The 20,067-nt window shown below is 38.5% G+C and overlaps 1 protein-coding gene across 1 annotated transcript in view; it reads left to right on the forward strand.

The window, feature by feature from the left end:
- LOC132401347 (dynein axonemal heavy chain 8-like) overlaps positions 1–12,395 on the forward strand; it is a 674,688-nt gene extending 662,293 nt beyond the window's left edge. The window contains exons 90-91 of the mRNA XM_059983476.1: positions 2,646–2,767; positions 11,984–12,395. Of these exons, the coding sequence (XP_059839459.1) occupies positions 2,646–2,767; positions 11,984–12,271 (410 nt within the window). The 3' untranslated portion in view covers positions 12,272–12,395. The remainder of the gene's footprint in view (positions 1–2,645; positions 2,768–11,983) is intronic.
- Positions 12,396–20,067: the final 7,672 nt, after the last annotated feature.

Genomic DNA, 20,067 nt, shown 5'->3' on the forward strand with positions numbered 1-20,067 from the left:
CAATAAGATCCCCCTCCTCAATCTTCTAAATTCCAGTGAGTATAAGCCTAGTCGATCCAGTTTTTCTTATATGAAAGTCCTGTCATCCCAGGAATCAATCTGGTGAACCTTCTCTGTACTCCCTCTATGGCAAGAATGTCTTTCCTCAGATTAGGGGACCAAAACTGCACACAATATTCTAGGTGCGGTCTCACCAGGGCCTTGTACAACTGCAGTAGAACCTTCCTGTTCCTGTACTCAAATCCTTTTGCTATGAATACCAACATACCATTTGTATTTTTCACTGCCTGCTGTACCTGCATGCCCACCTTCAATGACTGGTGTACAATGACACCCAGGTCTCGTTGCATCTCCCCTTTTCCGAATCGGCCACCGTTCAGATAATAATCTGTTTCCCTGTTCTTTCAACCAAAGTGGATAACCTCACATTTATCCACATTAAATTGCATCTGCCATGAATTTTCCCACTCACCTAAACTATCTAAGTCACCCTGCAACCTCTTAGCATCCTCCTCACAGCTAACACCGCCACCCAGCTTCGTGTCATCCACAGACTTGGAGATGCTGCATTTAATTCCCTCGTCTAAATCATTAATATATATTGTAAACAACTGGGGTCCCAGCACTAAGCCTTGCGGTACCCCACTAGTCACTGCCTGCCATTCTGAAAAGGTCCCGTTTACTCCCACTCTTTGCTTCCTGTCTGCCAACCAATTCTCTATCAACATCAATACCATACCCCCAATACCATGTGCTTTAAGTTTGCACACTAATCTCCTGTGCGGGACCTTGTCAAAAGCCTTTTGAAAATCTAAATATACCACATCCACTGGCTCTCCCCTATCCACTCTACTAGTTACATCTTAAAAAAATTCTATAAGATTCATCAGACATGCTTTTCCTTTCACATATCCATGCTGACTTTGTCCGATGATTTCACCTCTTTCCAAATGCACTGTTATCACATCTTTGATAACTGACTCTAGCATTTTCCCCACCACCGATGTCAGACTAACCAGTCTATAATTCCCAGGTTTCTCTCTCCCTCCTTTTTTAAAAAGTGGGGTTACATTAGCCACCCTCCAATCCTCAGGAACAAATCAAGAATCTAAGGAGTTTTGAAAAATTATCACTAATGCATCCACTATTTCCTGGGCTACTTCCTTAAGCACTCTGGGATGCAGACTGCCTGGCCCTGGGGATTTATCTGCCTTTAATCCCTTCAATTTACCTAACATGTATTTCCCTCAGTTCCTCCATCTCACTAGACCCTCGGTCCCTTACTATCTCCGGAAGATTATTTATTCCCTCCTTAGTGAAGACAGAACCAAAGTAGTTATTCGATTGGTCTGCCATGTCTTTGTTCCCTATGATCAATTCACCTGTTTCTGACTGTAAAGGACCTACATTTGTCTTGATCAATCTTTTTCTTTTCACGTATCTATAAAAGCTTTTACAGTCAGTTTTTATGTTCCCCGCTGTTTTATGTTCCCTTATATGTAGTTTCCAGACTTAACACAACTCACATTTTTGAATAAGGGGCAATGTTACCAATATTCCAGTCTTCTTTATCTTAGCTGTGGCTAATGAAGATGCAAAAATCTCTGTGTTCCCCAATAATTTTCTCCCTCACTTTCACTGGTATTCTGGGATAGATTCCCTTAGGCCATTCCTCAGTGTTATCATTTCAGAGGATCTGTCCTGAATACAGCATTATCAGTACGATTGCAAAGAAAGTGGCAGCACCTCTACTTTCTTCGAGGTTTGCAAAGATTGGAAATGTCATCTGAAACATTGACATACTTTTATAGATATGCATTAGAAAGTATATTGACTGGTTGCATCATGGCCAAGTGTGGAAACACCAATGCCCTTCAATGAAAAAGCCTATAAAAACTAGTGGATTCAGCCCAGTCATCCCCAACATTGAGCACACCTACATGGAGCACTGTCACAGAAAAGCAGCATTCATCATCATGGATTCCCACTGTTCAAGCCATGCTGTCTTCTCGCTGCTGCCACCAGGAATGAGGTACAGGAGTCTCAAGACCCATACCATCAAATTCAGGATCAGTTATTACCCCTCAACCATCAGGCTCTTGAACCAGAGAGGATAACTTCATTCAGCTTCACTTACTCCATCATTGAACTGTTCCCACAACCTATGGGCTCGCTTTCAAGGACTTTTCATCTGATTTTTCATTGATTCTATTGTGTTTCTTGTATTTATTGTGAATGCCAGCAAAAAATTAATATCAGGGCTGTATATGTTGGTGACTTAAATGTACTTTGATAATAAATTTACTTTGAACTTTGGATACAGGCATGTGTGACAACTTGAACCAAATGTACTGTTTTGTAAATGCTTGGCTTTTCTTTTATTTATTTATTGAGATACAGTGCAGAATAATCCCTTCAAGCTGGGCCAGCCAGCAATCCCTGATTTAAGCTTAAGTTAATCATAAGGTAATTTACAATGACCAATTAACTTATCAACTAGTACATCTTTGGACTATGGGAGGAAACCCACGCGGTCACAGGAAGAAAATACAAGCCCCTTACAGACAGTGACGGGTGTTCTGTAGCAAAGCAGAATTTATTGTAATTACATGGAAAAGAATGAAATTGCAATATTTTTTACATAGGATTCTTAACTGCAATGAGACAAGAAGTAACACGAGCACATAAAGGTTGGGCACTGGATAGTGTTACTCTCCACAATGAAGTAACAAAACTGATGAAAGAAGAGATCAAGGTGCCACCTATGGTATGTATGCATTAATTTATGTCTTGAAGGTAGCCTCCACAGTGAAGTACTTACATTCAGACTGTATGGAGTGTAATGTTGCCAGTTCTATTTGCAAGAAATACCATGAAAACTTTTTCATCTTCCTACCACTTTGCTGATGATAAAACTGAATATCTATTTGCAAAAACTATTTACAACATTCTAGGTTTAGAGTCTAGGTTTAGGACCTACAGAGAAGAAGTCCTCACCCTGACACAGTGGTGTCAAGAAAACAACCTCTCTCTCAATGTTGCAAAAACAAAGGAGCTGGTTGTGGATTACAGAAGGAATGGAGACAGGCTGACCCCTATTGACATCTGGGATAGAGAGTGTGAACAGCTTTAAGTTCCTCGGCATAAACATCACCGAGAATCTCACTTGATCTGTACATATCAGCTGTGTGGTGAAAAAGGCACAGCAGTGTCTCTTTCACCTCAGATGGTTGAAGTAGTTTGGTATGGGCCTCCAAGTACTAAGGACTTCCTACAGGAGCACAATTGAGAGCATCCTGACTGGCTGCATCACTGCCTGGTACGGGAACTGTACTTCCCTCAATCGCAGGACTCTGCAGAGAGGTGTGGATAGTCCAGCACATCTGTAGAGGTGAACTTCCCACTACTCAGGAAATTTACAAAGACAAGTGTGTAAAAAGGGCCTGAAGGATCACTGGGGACCCAAGTCACCACAACCACAAACTCTTCCAGCCACGACCATCTGGAAAACAGTACTGCAGCATAAGAGTGAGGATCAACAGGCTCCAGGACAACTTCTTCCACCAGGCCATCAGACTGATTAATTCATGCTGACATAACTGTATTTCCATGTTATATTAACTATCCTGATTTAGATAGTAACTTTTATAAATTACTATAAAGTGCATATTACACATTTAGATGGAGACTTAATGTAAAGGTTTTACTCCTCAAGTAAATGAAGGAAAGAAGTAATAAAGTCAATTTGATTCAATTCACACTTTTACTGAAAAAAGTTTTCATCTCAGTCCCAAAAGACCTGTGCTTTATTTTAAGTCCATGACTCCTAGTTGTAGATTCCTTAGCCAGGGAGACATCCTCCAACATTTTGCCTATAAGAATTCTTAAACTTATAATGAAGTTGTATCTCATTCTTAAAATTTATGGAGAATACTGGTCTAACATACTCAGTCATTCCACTTTCCTCCACCATTCATAGCAACAGTCTAGTGAACTTTTGCTGTATTCCTTCAAAGATAAGACCATGAGACATAGGAACAGAATAAGGCAATTTGGCCCGTCAAGTCCGCTCCGCTGGACTAACTGATCCAATTCCCTCTCAATCCCATTCTCCTGCCCTCTCCCTGCAACTTTTCACACCCTGACTTCTCAAGAATCTATCAACCTCTGCCTTAAAAACACTCAATGGTTTAGCCTCCATAGACTCATCACCCTCTGGCTAAAGAAATTCCTCCTTATCTCCATTCTAAAAGTTCATCCCTCTATTCTGAGGGTATGCCCTTTGGTCCTAGATACTTCAACAAAGGAAACCACTTAAATTACAAGATAAATTCTGTCATACTATGATCACTGCCTCCTAAGGATTCCTTTACCTTCGGCTCCCTAATCAAATCCAGTTCATTATACAACACCCAAAATAGCTGATCTCCTAGTAGGGTCAACCCCAAGCTGCTCTAAAAAGCCATCTCGTAAGCATTCCATAAATTCTCTCTCTCAGGATCCAAAATCAGCACCAACCTGATTTTCCCAATCTACCTGCATATTGAAAACCCCATGACTATCGTAACATTGCTTTTTGAACATGTATTTTCTATCTCCTATTATAAACTGTAGCCCACATCCTGGCTATTGTTCGTACACCTGTATGTAACTCCCATCAGTGATTTTTTACCCTTGCAGTTCCTTAATTCACAGTGATTCTACATTTTCCAATCCTATGTCAACTCTTTCTAGGGATTTGATTTCATTTTTTCCCAACAGAGCCACGCTATCCCACGGCCAACCTTCCTGTCTTTTCAATACACTTGTATCCTTGGATGTTAAACTCCCAATTATAATCTTTCTGTTTTTGTTTTTGTGCACTTTATGCAGTCCTGTGTAGGTCTGTAGTCTAGTGTAGCTTTCTCTGTTGTTTTTTTTTTACGTAGTTCGGTCTAGTTTTTGTACTGTGTCATGTAACACAATGGTCCTGAAAAACGTTGTCTCATTTTTACTATGTACTGTACCAGCAGTTATGGTCGAAATAACAATAAAAGTGACGACTTGACTTCAGCCACAACGTCATACCTGTCAATCTAACTGAGGTCGAAGTTCATTCCATATGCTGTGTGCGTTCAAATATAAAACCTTTAGTCCTGTACCCTTTACCCTTTGATTTTTGTCCCTCTTTTATACTGCAATTCATCCCTCTGACTGCAGTTTTGTCCTATCATCTGTTTAAACTTCCTCACAGCCTCACTACACACTGCCTCTCCTTGTATAGCCACTGCCCCATCCTCTGCCCTGTCACTCAGTTTCCTATCATCATGCCAAATTTAGACCCTTCCCCAACAGTTATAGCAAACTTGCCCACAAGGATATTAAGTGCCCCTCTGGTTCAGGTGCAACCTGTCCCTTTTATACAAGTCATACCTTCCCCAAAAGACATCACAGTGATCCAGAAATCTGAAACACTGCTCCCTGCACCCATTCTTCGGCTGTGCATTCATTTGCCTAATCATCCGATTCTTGCCAGAGGTTACTACCCTGGATGTCCTGGATGTTCAGCTTTCTAACTAGCTCCCTAAATTCTTACTTCAGAACCTTCTCCCTTTTCCTACTTATGTCATTGGTGCCAATATGTACCAAGACTTCTGGCTGCTCACCCATCCCATTTAGGATGGTGTAGACCCAATCCAAGATGTCCCTGACCCTTGTACTGAGGAGGCAACATACCATCTGTATCCACAGAATCTCATGTCTGCTTCTCTAACTATCACAGACCCCTATCACAGACCACAGACTACTACAGACCCCTTCCCTTCTCAGTCACAGCACCAGAGTCAGTGCCGGAATTGCTGCAGCTTTCCTTGGTAGGTCGTTTCTCACCCCCACCCCCAGCCCAACCAGTATCCAAAGCAGTATGCTTATTGAGGGGGAACCCTCAGCCCAAAACGTTGTCACTACCTCCTCCCATAGATGCTGTCTGGCCTGCTGAGTTCTGCCAGCATTTTGTGTTTTTATTTATTTCCAGCATCTGCAGGTTCACTCATGTTGACAGACAAATCCAAGCTGATATTACTCTGTGATATTTTTCTTAATAATATAACTACTTTCAAAGTTTCTTTATATCACATGATTTGTAATAAATACCAACAATTTTCCACCAATTGATGTCAAACTCACAGATCTAGGCCTTCTTGCTTTTTCACTCTCTCTTAAATAGAAGGAAATTATTAGGTCATTTGCTGACCTGAAATTTGCAGGAACCATTGCAGAATCTACAAACTCCCACATTATGACTGTTTGCATAACGGCAAACTTGCCGTTACAGAATTCTCAAATCACTAGACAAAAAATTGAAATATGGAATAAAACCCACTCTCATGGAATTTACAGTGGGTATAAAAAGTATTCACCTCCCTTGGAAGTTTTCATGTTTTATTGTTTTACAACATTGAATTACAGTGGATTTAATTTATCTTTTTTTTGATACTGATCAACAGAAAAAGACTCTTACATAACAAAGTGATTTAAATTACAAATATAAAACACAAAATAATTGATTATATAAGTATTCACCCCCTTCAAGTCAGTATTTAGTAGATGAACCTTTGGCAGGAATTACAGCCCTGAGTCTGTGTGGTTAGGTCTATCAGTTTTGCACATCTGTACACTGCGATTTTTCTCTCCTTTACAAAACTGCTCAAGTTCCATCAGATTGCTTGGGGATATTTCAAGTCAAGCCACAAGTTCTCAATTGAATTGAGGTCTGCACTCTGACTTGGACACTCCAGGACATAAACCTTGTTGTTTTTAAGCCATTCTTGTGTAGCTTTAGCTTTATGCTTGGGGTCATTATCTTGCTGGCAAATCTTCTCCCAAGTTACAGTTCTTTTGCAGACTGCACCAGATTTTCCTCCAGGATTTCCTTATATTTGCTGCATTCATTTTACCCTGTACCTTCGCAAGCCTTCCTACAGTGAAGCGTCCCCAGACCACGATGCAGCCACCACCATCCTTCACGATAGGGATGGCATGTTTTTGATGTTGCGTGTTGTTTGGCATATGTCAAACATAGCATTTAGTCTGATGGCCAAATAGCTCAATTTTGGTTTCATCACAACGGAGAGCCTTCTTCCAGCTGACTAGCTGAGATTTCAGATGAGTATTTTTCAACAGTGGCTTTCCCTTTGAAACTCTCCCATAAAGCTGCGATTGGTGAAGCACCCGGGCAACTGTTGTATGTGCAGTCTCTCCCATCTCAGCCACTGAAGCTTGTAACTCCTCCGGAGTTGTCATAGGTCTCTTGATGGCCTCCCTCACTAGCACCTTTCTTGCATGGTCACTCAGTATTTGAGGATGGGCTGCTCTAGGCAGATTTACAACCATGCCATATTCTTCCCATTTTTTGATGATTGACTTAATTGTACTCCAAGGGATATCCAGTAACTAGGAAATTTTCTTGTATCCATCTCCTGATTTGTGCTTTTCAATAACCTTTTCATGGAGTTGCTTGGAGTGTTCTTTTGTCTTCATGGTGTAGTTTTTGCCAGGATACTGACTCACCAGTAGATGGACCTTCCAGATACAGGTGTATTTTTACTACAATCAATTGAAACACCTTGACTACACACAGGTGTCCCAAAAACAGATCTTCATTTAACTGATTATGTGATTTCTAAAACCAATTGGATGCACCAGTGATGATTTGGTCTATCATATTAAAGAGGGATGAATACTTGTGTAATCAATTATTTTATGTTTTATATTTGTAATTAATTTGGATCACTTTGTAGGAATTTGTTTTCACTTTGATATAAAAGAGTCTTTTTCTCTTGATCAGTGTCAAAAAAGCCAAATTAAATCCACTGTGACTTAATGTTATAAAACATGAAAACTTGCAAGGGAGTGAATACTTTTTATTAGCACTGTATGTGAAAGAAATGAAATGATTAAACATGAAATTACATTTTTCTCAACATATTTCCTGACACATGCAGTTTTATGATGAGTTTTGCAAGATTATAGCTTTGCAAGACCATCCTTTTAAAGATTCTGTAATGTTGATCAGGTTCCTGGGATTTATCAGTTTTCAGGCTCTTCATATTCTGAAGTCACGTTTCTTTTTTATTACTAATTTCCTTTACTCTGTCAGTTGCACTGGACCCTATTTCTGGGAGATATTGTTAGTCTTTGTCAATAAAAGAGGCAAAGTTCATGTTTAATTTTTCAGACATTTCTTTCTTTTTCATTATAAATTCTCCCATCTCTGTGAGGGACCCATATTTACCTTCACTAGTCTTTTTTGTTTTTAAATATTTATTGAAGCTATCCCTAATTTATTCACATATTCTACTATCCCTTTCTCTATTAATTCCTTGCATAATGATGTAATTTATTAAGAGCTACCTCAAGTTTCTTTTTTTATTGCTCAGCTATGATCACCATGGTGTCTATAATAGCAATTACATCATGGGTATTGATGACTATTGGTGCTGTTAATTCACCCAACTTTCTGCAGCTGGTGTGCACTTTGATAAAATACTTTGAAATTTGGCATTTTAACATTGTTAAATACTCTGACCCTCATTTTGATACTCAGTTGCATCCTTTTGATTTTCTAGGTATGTCATTTGCTAAATACATTTTTAAATTTCATTTCCAACTTTGACTTTACTCGCAGTTTCCATCCCACTGTGAATTCAACATTAAATTCTTTCCAAAAGCTTGAGCATGACCTCAGCAAGAATATCAGTCTGATGCTAATTTGAAGTAACCTCTCTGACTTGTGCAGGCCCCACCTACTACAGAAAGGGTCCCAAAGTCACAGAAGTCTAAAGCCTGTCCTCCTGTACTTTCTTTCTAACCACACATCCATTTGCTCCATTCCTCTATCTCAGTACTTAGTATACACTCCTGGATTAGTATAAATGCATTCTTGATGGTCACTGGAGACCGGAGGGACAATAGGCCTGTTTCTCTGCAGTATGACTCTGTGCCAGTGCTATTGAATGACTCAGACACAGGTGTGCAGGGAAAATTTAAAGCTTTGCAGATGTCTTTGCAAGTGAGTCATAGGTAAAATGTGATAATGAACATGCAGTAGCAGAAGAATTTTAATTCAGATGTGTGAATGCAGAAAAAAATAGAGAAAATACAGACTGTACGTCACAGCTCTTTAGAGTGCAGGAAGGTGGGTAAACATGTGGATAATTCACTTAAAGTGAAATTACAGATTGAGAGTATGTTTCGCAAAGCACTTGCAAAATTGTCAACATTTCAAGTCAAAATCCTACATCACAAGTCTTAACGTAGCTTGATCCACTGATTCTTTCAATGGACATGTTTGTTGCTCCAGATTCTAGAAGCTGCAGTCTCCTGTGTCTCAGTTGAGGAAATGTATCCAATTGTGCTCGCCATTCTTTAGTAAGGATATGAAAGTCATGAAGATTTACTAGACTTGTTCCGGGGATGTTGAATTTACGAGGGGTGATTGATAAGTTTGTGGCCTAAAGTAAAAGGAGTCAATTTTAGAAAACCTAACACACTTATTTTTTTCTGCATTTACACACTTAGTCCAGTGCTTGTGGAGCACATGGATCCCTTCTTTGTAGAAGTCAGCATCTTGGACCTCCAGAAATGGTCCACAGCATGGGGTCATTGATAAGTTTGTGGCCTAAGATAGAAAGAGATGAGTTATTAATTTCAAACTTTCTGCACGTTCACTCAAAGAGTTGAACTACACATGCATGTAACGAGAGCTGTATAACTCATCTCCTTCTACCTTAGGCCACAAACTTATCAATCACCCCTGCTGTGGACCACTTCTACAAAGAAGGGATCTGTATGCTCCATGACTGCTGGACTAAGTGTGCACATGTAGGAGGGGACTATGTTGAAAAATAAATGTGCTAGGTTTTCTAAAATTGATGCCTTCTACCTTAGACCACAAATTTATCAATCACCCCTCGTAAACTCAGAAGATTAGATTAGATAAACTGGGACTGTTCTGCTTTGAATAAGAAACCTGAGAGGACATTTAATTGAGATATATAAAATGCTGATGGGCTTTAGATAAGATAAACAGAGGAAAGCTGGTTCTATTTGTAGAAAGTTTAAGGACATGGGTTTAAAATTTTGAGCAATAGGTGCTGGGGAAATCTGAAGGAAAACAGTTCAGATGTGAAGATGGTTGCAATCTGAAATCTGCTGCCTACAGGATTGTGGAAAGAGAATGAATCTGAGTTTTAAAAATTAAATTGAATAAACAAAAGAGGGACAACCGTGAGGGAGAGAATAATTTGTATGTCAGTGAAAAAGGTTTGGATAATGAAACCAACAGAATTGGTCCAAGAAGAGCCAGCATGGACTCAATGAGCTGAATATTCTGTAATTTTCAAATTTGATTCTGTTTAGTTTTGAGCTTTAGATCTGTATCATCTCAGTGACAAAGTATTTCCATCTCCATAACTTCACTTGTTTCCACCTCTGTTGCAGATTATCTGTTCGCGTAAGACTTATTCTTGTCCTATTTAGCTCCTAATTAACATCCTGAAATTATCCAGCAGCTGTTCAACTCTCCATCAGCCTCAGTACTACTTCTTTCCTTATTTAAGATGTTCCCAAAATCAATTTATCTAAAGCTTTTTTTTTCATGGATCTCCTTATTTGATACAGGATCTTAAGTATTTGTTTGCTGGTATTCCTGTGAATGTATGGAAGTTCTTAAATATAAGTTCACAATCTCAAAAATTGAAGGAACCATATAAGCAACAAATTCCAGTGTGGACATTTTACACAATTAATAATCAGTGAATGAGCACAAATCAGAGATTGGGATAATACCACAGTAAATCCTCAGAATATGCATTGAGCACGGACTATCTTTTTGCACAGTAAACTAAAGAGTCATGACAGACCATGTTCAGATATTTTTTAGTAAAGATGGAATCTGGGGTATTATCAAATAGATCAGAGAAAGAAAAAATCCAAACCCATTATCTATAAATTTCTTGTTGCAGAAAAAAATACAAATAGCAAAGAAGACTACGAAAGACTTCAAGAAATTAAGGAGTTTAACAATGTGGGGAGATGTGTAGCAGAATTCATTATACATAGAAGTGACTCCAATATTACAATTTGGGAAGAAATACAATTCTGTTCAACATTGGGCAGCAGAGGGTGAAGGTAAAGGGCGACAACAGAGATCCTGAAGTTTAAAGTTGTGAGATATAGATAAGTGCTTGGCAATCAGATTAGTGATAAATTTTTACAATGCATTTTCTAGGCTCAGTATTAATTCCTAATTATAGGAAGAATATTAAAATAATCATAAACATTGGAAAATAAAAGAAAGAATGGGAATTAAATGTAATAGACTTTAAAATGCTACTATTCTTACAATAGCAGAGGCAACTAAATATTGTGGTGAGGATTTCTACAAATAGGATGGCATGGTAGCGTAGCTTAACAGCGTCAGTGACCTTGGTTCACTTCCTCAACTGTCTGTAAGGAGTTTGTATGTTCTCCCCAGGACCGCATGGGTATCCTCCAGGTGCCCTGGTGTCCTCCCACATTCCAAAGATGTACTGGCTAGTTGGATAATTGGTCACATGGATGTAAATGGGCAGCACAGGCTCATAGGGACAATTACCATTTCTAAAATTTAAAAAATCATGAATGTAAAAGAGTGAATGATAAAAGACTCTTCTCTCCTTGGAGATTAATGATGAGTATCTGAGAGATGTGTCTGCTGTTAAGTTGTTGGGACAGTGAGAATATTACCATATAAAATATTTGAGAGAGAATTCAAATTAAGAAATAGCTGGAGAAATATTTTATAAAATGAAAAAGTATGACTATTGAAGGTGGGGATGATGGGGGCTTCAGCAAGCAGTTAATTCAGGCTCATTGGGAAAAATGTTCACCTTCTGTTTTGCAATGGATCTATTTTTTCCTTGAATGTTTTTTAACCTTCATCTTTTGCATATTTGATTGGCAGGAAGGTGTCTACATCTATGGCCTTTACTTGGATGGAGCAGGTTGGGACAGGAGAAACATCAAACTGACTGAATCTGTTGCCAAGGTTCTTGTTACAATGCTACCCGTCATCTATATATTTGCTATCAATTCCACAACACCGAAAGACCCCAAACTGTACATCTGTCCAGTCTATAAAAAACCCCAACGCACAGACCTGACATTCATCACTACTCTTTGCCTGAAAACTATGCAGCCACCTGACCACTGGGTCCTAAGAGGGGCAGCCTTGCTCTGTGATATTAAGTAAAACACAAGTTATTTAACTCATGAAGGAAAGTTTTTAGATCCCAAGATAATTTAACACTATCTGAATTTAGGTATTACTTTCATGTACATCTCTATATCTACAAGTCAGAATAAGAAAAAAACAATTACTGCCTATTTTTTCATTCAATAAATTCATTGAAAGTCTTTGGGTTCTTAAATTGCTTATTCTTAATTATTGTACAACTCATTTAATTCAACTGAACAAGTACTGGCCAGGAGACAAGGAAACATGCGTGCTTTACAAAATAGTGACATCTAAAAGGTCAGATGGGAGAAGCAGGTGATATCCCAAGACAGTACCTTTGACTATGTCATACTTTACTGAAGTGTCACTTCTCTGGAATGAGACTTGGATGTACCTAAAAATGCAAGATGATAGTTCTGCAATTCTATAATAGCAAATAACTATACCAGTAGGGAAGCATCATAAAATCACTGTGGTTTTGTAGATGCTGATTAGCTGTATATATAGGCTCACTGTAGACCAATAAGAACATAAGAAAGTAGTGAAAGTAGGCTGTTGCCCTCTCTTGTCTGCTCCACCATTCAATAAGATCAATGCTGACTGTTAACTTTGGAGTCACTTTCCTGCACCAACCCCATATCTGTCAATTTCCTTAATATCCTTAATGGCCTACTCTTGCTCCCATTTCTTATGTTCTTATCCAAGAATCTACAAGCTCTGCCCTGAATGTACAGTGAAACTGATAATCAGCACACGTGTCCAGAAATCCAATTGGTCACAGATCTCTCTCAATCATTAGTACGAGCTGTGACTTGGGAATAAGCAGCTGCAAGTGGGATGTGTGGCTAGATGCAGGAGACTGGAGTGTATGGCTAGAGCCAGTGTGATGTCTGGAACCAGTGTTAATGTCTAGAATAAGGAGGTGGATGGGATGGATAAGTTTGCAGCAGGAACAAAGGTAGGTAGTTCTTGTATTCTTCTTGCACTCTTTAAACTCACCAAGTTCACTGGAAAATTTATTACGGTACCATGGAACATAAAAAAGTAGAAGTATAAACACGAGAGATTCTGGAGATGTGGTAAATCCAGAGCAACACACACAGGTTGCTGGAAGAACTCATCAGGTCAGTCAGCATCAATGGAAATGAATGAACAGTTGACATTTTGGGCTGAGACACTTCTTTGGTACTGTATGGGAAGGGGGAAGACACCAGAATAAAAAGGTGGGAGGTTGGACTAGCTGGAAGATGAAAGGTGAAGCCATATGAGTGAGAAATGTAAAGGGCTGGAGAAGAAGAAATCTAATATTAAAGGAGTGTAAAAGTATGTTTGGCAATGATAGGGGTGGCATCAAAATATGCTTGTCTGGCACCAAAGCTCCAGAGTTTTACTACATTCAAAAACTGAGCCTTCAGATCTCTCTTGGATAGAGAATTCCAAAGATTACACACTGTGCTAGATTTATCAATTTAGTTATATAGATGAAAAGTACAATAGTTGACCTTGGACACAAGTCACTTCATACCAACATGCAGGTGTAGCATATGTTGTCTGATGGTACTGGATTCACTAACTGCAAAATTCTAAACTCAGATGAAGCCTTATCCAATATAGCTAGCTATGGGTACTGTCACTGAAGGGAAGTTTTACTATACCCACCTACTCTCCAAAGGATAGATCGCCTCCCTATTTATCCTCCAGAGTGAAATTTAGCTATTAATACCCACTGTTTGAATGGGAAATAACCCCTCTCTACCAAGGAGGAGATGTTTCCAGTTAATGATTAGTTTATTTTTAGTGATACATATTTGTTTAGATAAAAATCTTAAATTTAGAGCTCACAGAGGATTTCTATCTTATAAAAGCTTTTCAAATTACAAACTTTTCTAAAGCAAAGGATTTCCTAACACAGGAACAATTTATATTAACTAAAAAGGTAGTCTAATGAGTTGTAAACGAATGAGCCATTCATCACAGAAATCAAAGGCAGACAAATGGCTTCAAGTTCAACCTGTCTTTCTATCATTCATCTTGTTGTTACTGGACTATGGCTAAAATGTCTTACTGCTCTCTTACATCTATACTGTTTTTGTGCCACTTGATGACTTCACACACATTTGGTTTTTTTTCCAGATAATTTTTCACGCACATAGTCTTAAAGCTTCGGGGAACAGATATCCCAAACAACCAAAATTAATGCTGTGTGGTTTGACTCAGAGTACACAAAGTTTCTAGTTATTGATAGATCTGTTATTTGATGTGCTAAATGGATGTAACAATCTGGTCTTTAAGCTCCTTTGAACTAAACAACTTAGTCTGTGTTGTCTGTTTGAAATTAGCCCAATTAGAATCACCCCTTTGTCTTATACTGTATCTCTTGAGCAGTGACCAGTCTGTCCTCTATAGAGAGTGCAATTTACATGCAAATTTGTCCTTTTAACTTCAGACTGATTATTACTTACCATTACATGAAGAACTGAAGACTGGCTGCTATTTACAATAAGAAGCTGAACAAAGAAATATTGGTTGGAAGTTTAACTTCCTCAAAAACAACTCTTTGATCTCTAGAAGTGTCAGCTGCTATATTAAAAAGTTGAGCTTGGCCATGGACAGTGAATATCCATCACGTCCCCCTCTTACTAAGTGAAAATTTCAAGCCCAGCTTCTCTTTACGGGGATAAGTTTTGAGATCAGACTCCTGTCAAGAACCCTCTCAGGAGCAGACTATCACTCCACCAACTATTTCAGTAGGTTACCAGTGCTAGAGGAGCTCTCCTTGATCAGATGTTCCAAGAAGTCATTGAGTACTTCCCAAATGTATAGGTTTCTGTGTGGTTTTCTCTTTAGAGTATTCACTTCCTTAAATTCAGTTGCAGTAATTTCTGAACCTCAAAAAATGGTTACCTATAGTTTTTCCATAAATGCATGACACAGATGCATCAATGTGCATACAGTATTATAAGTACATATTACTGTAGTCCATCTTTAAGATTTTCTTCCTCACAAACAGTTCTTGCAATTACCTTGACGCAAGTTTGCATCACAGTCTTAGTTGCCGTTAGTTCTTCAAGTCAGCTGGCAATGTCTTTCACTAAGCTGAAGATACTTAACTTCTTTCACAGGTGTCTTTGTATTGCTTTGGATATGGTGCATGATTTTATTCAGGTTTTCTGAAAACAAGTCTTGTAAACAAGCTACTGATTGTGTATTGCTATCTTCTTTTGCCTAATGATTAGTAGTCTTACATTTTAGTTGTAAAAAATTATACTCAGTAGCCTAATTTCACTGTATAATAAACATAGAGGGTGAAACATTCATAGAGGCAGGTTACCTTTGTAATGTATGGATCTATTTTTTTTTAGAGCAATGGCTCATTTTAGCATGACTTGGGGATTAATAACTTACCTATGCAAGTTGACCTGTCTACGCGTGCACATTGATCTGCCTTCTCTCTCTTTCTCTTTTTCTCTTTCTTTTTCTCTCTCTCTCGACTCTGGGTACTATTGTCCAGGTCTTCCCCCTTTATACTTAGTTAACAATTGGGCCTGACTGAGATTGGGTCTACCTGGACAAGCGGGTTGTGGATCTTGGGTAGGAGGTGGAAATGGGAGGAGTGATGTATTGAGTGTAGATGGTGGTTGGCCAGAAGTTACCAATCAGGATTGTGTTTAGTTAGGCATTGTACATTAAGAAACAAGGTATATAAATTTTCTCCATTTTGCATATTGTTTATAGATGTTTGCACTTCAGGGACAAGTCTAGCTTACTTTTGGCCTCTAGAGTAGACAAGTTTTGCCAGGCCTCATTTAATCTCCTGATTCCTTCGCTCCACTGTGCCACTTGATTAGGGGTGGAATGGAGTGCGGTACCCTCTTGCCTATTTGTTCTCACAAGGTCTGAAAGCCTTTTCCAATGAAGGAAGACCCTCGGTTGGCAAGTATGCAAGCAGGGACGCCAGCGCATAGGAATATGAAGTTTTGGAGTGTGGTGACAGTTGCAGCCTTGCTCAAGAAGTTCTGAGAACTAACCATGTATATTCGGTAGAAAGATTAACAATTACAAGAATATACTTATTAGGTTTCCAATAAGATGGATTACGTTAGGATGCCAGAAATGGGCCTATATAATCAGTGTGCCACATCTGTATTGGTGCAGTTGGTTTTGTTTGTCATCGGAGGTGGTCTTGCGACTACTCCTTTATTGTAAGCCAGGCATTCTTTACAATTTGCAACAAATTGCTTACTGTCAGACATGTAAAACCACAAGTATAACATGGCCACATGAGTGGCTTGTCCTTGGCCATGATTGTGTCCAAATCCTTGGTGGACTCCTTGAAATAGTGCTTCCCCCTTGTGGGAAGGAGGTTAATTTAGTCTGAGCCCTTAGCTCTCAAGTGGAGCATAAGCCATCGATGACCTCCCATCTACATAGTACTCTTAAGTCTTTGATAAAATTGGAGTTCATCAATGTTTCTGTAATCCAATGTATCCACTGTATAGGGGATTGGCCTACGTAGCTTCACCAGTGTCCTGTTAGCCAGCCTTACCCATTTCCATCTCTCAGGACGAGGACATAGGAGATATTTGCTTCTTATCTCTCTTAGGGTAGTATACCTTATCTTCACCATCACCTTCGTAGTTATACAGTGTTGGAAATCCTTAATAGTATCTAAGAGAATTCTTAAAACATCATCCAGGTTATATTTTATTAGTTGTTTAGTTACTACCAAATCCCTGGCCTCTCTTACCATCCCAAAAGGTTCATCCCGAAAGTTTGTGTTGCTTGTTCATCAGCTAATGGTAATATACCACGGCACTTACCACAGTAAGTGCCCTACAGCACGTACCAGAATGTGTTACAACTGTTATAATAGTCAAGTCAATAATAATTCATAATTGATAAATATTCATGCATGGGGCCAAATATGGAAGTAGTTTACCTGTATGTATTCTCCATCTGGTGGTAGACTAGATGGGAGAATCTCTTTTTACTGCATTCCTAACATATTTAGAGTACATATCAAGACAGGTTCTGTTGTATTTACTTGTTTTAGACATATTCTAGGACTTTTGCCTCTGCAAATTGAACTGTACAATTCCCTAAAGGATGCATTTGCAACTCAAGTTGTTCAAATTCAGTTTCTGATTTAAAAAATCCTTTTATAATCCCTGCTCCTGCCTGAAATTAAGTTTATCCATCTTTCTGAATTTTCATTGCTGATTCATTGCAGTACCATATTTGAGAATAGTGCTCTAAAGGATATTGTGCTACGTTGGGTTCTGGAGAAAAGGTTTCTGCATCTTCCATGACAGGTAGGGATTGTAAGTCTTAGCTCTCAGGAACATATTCCTACTTTAAGGTGATTTCTTGTAAAAGTGGTTGCCATTTCCTATATGTAGTATGATAGCTGTCTGTTCATTTGTTGCTAAGTTGCTATTATTTATCAAGGCAGCAATCTCTGTTTGTATAATTGGTTTGTCCCCTTGGAGTGATCTTACTGCAGTAAATGTATGGACTACCATAGTAAGAAAGTAAATTTCTGTTCTGTTGGGGTGAGGTTATATTAGGTACAGTGTTTGGGGGATTATATTTCTTCTCCCTCATTGCAGATGGCGACAGCAGTGTTTGGAGAAACATGAATTCGCAGAACAAGAGATTTTGTTAGGTCTATAGCTTGCTGAACTGCAATCATCAATTTCTCTAGTGCTTCATAATCTTCTGGGGTAAAAATGAAAGGTTTTTCATTTCTCAGTGTATATCTGTAGTATAATGGTTGTGACAATTAAGCAAAGTCAAGTATGAAAGCTCTAGCATAATTCAATAGATCTGGGTTGATTGTAAGGCTTTTATGGTCATTGGATATCCTACTCAATTGACTATTTGTCTAAATTCACAGATTAAAATACATTCCTGATTGGTAATTGCAATGACTAGGAAATTTACTTCTATATGACAGAGTTGAGATTCTTTAAATGTTTGTCAAACAGCCTCTATTTGTCAACCTTTTAATGACAGTCTCAATTTGTGTTAAATGCTCGACCAGTGTTTTGGGTGTGCAGTATATGTCATCGACATACACACAAATATCTGGTATTCCCTATACAGTCTGAATAACTCCTGCAAAAAAAATTCTGTAGTCTATTCCAAACACCTTGTGGGAGACTGGTCCACTGATATTGTGAGCCATCAGGTGCTGCAAAGGCTATGTAGTGCCTATTGCTTCCAAGAGTTGGGTGTGTCAGATTAATGAAAGGTTTATACTTTTTATGAGTCAGTCTTTGCAGCGTTTGTTGCAATGACAGTTGCTGGGCCAAGTTAATCTGTGTGTTTGTTCAGGATGATGCATCCATTGTCTGTCAGGCTTTGCTATGCCAAACATGGTTGTATTAAATTGAGAAGGTTTGTTTATCAAAAAACCTTGCTTATAGAGTCTACAGTTCTTCTATAGTTTATGCCTATGTTTAATATTCCCTGTTGACTTCCCTAGCTTATCACCTTGAACAATGAAATGTCTGCATCTGTATTAAAAAGGCAGGTTCATACGGGGGAGGGGTTGGATGTATGTCTAATCTGCTTCCTACTCTATTTTCTCTCTTTTCATCATTCCAGTCTCTGACTTGAAGAATAAAATATTAAACATATTCAATTTGAAAAGCAGTTGGGATATTACCCATGTTTCTGCTATATTAGTTAGCTCTATCACGAGTACCAGCCTCCACAGTACCCAAGACATCTTCAAGGATTGGTACCTCAGGAAGGGTGATTAAGGATCCCCACCACCCAGGTCATGCTGTCTTCACACTGTTCCCGTGTGTGTACATATATTTAATGAAACTCAGTCTTTTTCTTTATATTTATTTATTATGTATTTCATTGTACTGCTGCCATAAAGTTAACAAATTTCATGACATATGCCAGTAATGTTAAATCTGATTCTGATACTATTAATACATTCATAATACTTACCTGCACAGCTACAAGACTCCGGTTGTCAGCCATTCTATGGTGGAGTGCCACAGCACATGTTGAGTTGGACTACTGCTAAATAATAATTCTTTCTAAAATAATAATTTGTTATAACATGACTACTTTTGGCATTAACTGCGATGGTATTAGGTTTGCTGACCATGATTTTTTTTAAATTCAAACAGATTTTAAGCCCTATTTGCTATAGATAGCTATGGGTACCCTCACCAAAGGGAGGTTACACTGTAGCTGCCTACTTTTCAGAGGCTAGATCACTTCCCTATTCAATCTCCATAGCAAGTTACCCACCATTTGAGCAGTGACTTCTCCTCTCCCTACCAAGGAAGAGATACTTCCAGCTAACAAAGTAATATAAACACAGTTCATTTATCTTCAGTGATATACATTGAAATTTAAATTAAATTATTAGAACAAATTTAGAACTCAGAGGATTTCTATCTTATAAAAGATTTCCAAATTACAAGCAATTTCTAAAACTCAAAGGATCTCCAAAACACAGATACAATTCCTATGAGCTAAAAAGACATACCAAAGTGTTGCAGACTAATAAGTTGTCTATTGCAGAAATCAAAGGCAGAGAAATGGATTCTAATTCACCCCATCTGTCTGTCATTCTTCTTGTTTTTCCTGGACCATTCTGAAAAAGCCTAGCTGCTCTCTTAAATGTATACTGTTTTTTGCCGCTTGATGACTTCACACACACGTGATTTTTTGTAGATATCTTTTTCAACACAAATGGTCAAAAAGCTTCTGGGAACAGATATTCCAGGCAATCAAAATTAATTCTGTGCAAGCTGACTTTCCTAGTACACAAATGATCCAAC

Source organism: Hypanus sabinus, chromosome 10, assembly GCF_030144855.1.
Source record: "Hypanus sabinus isolate sHypSab1 chromosome 10, sHypSab1.hap1, whole genome shotgun sequence".
NCBI classification, from domain to species: domain Eukaryota; kingdom Metazoa; phylum Chordata; class Chondrichthyes; order Myliobatiformes; family Dasyatidae; genus Hypanus; species Hypanus sabinus.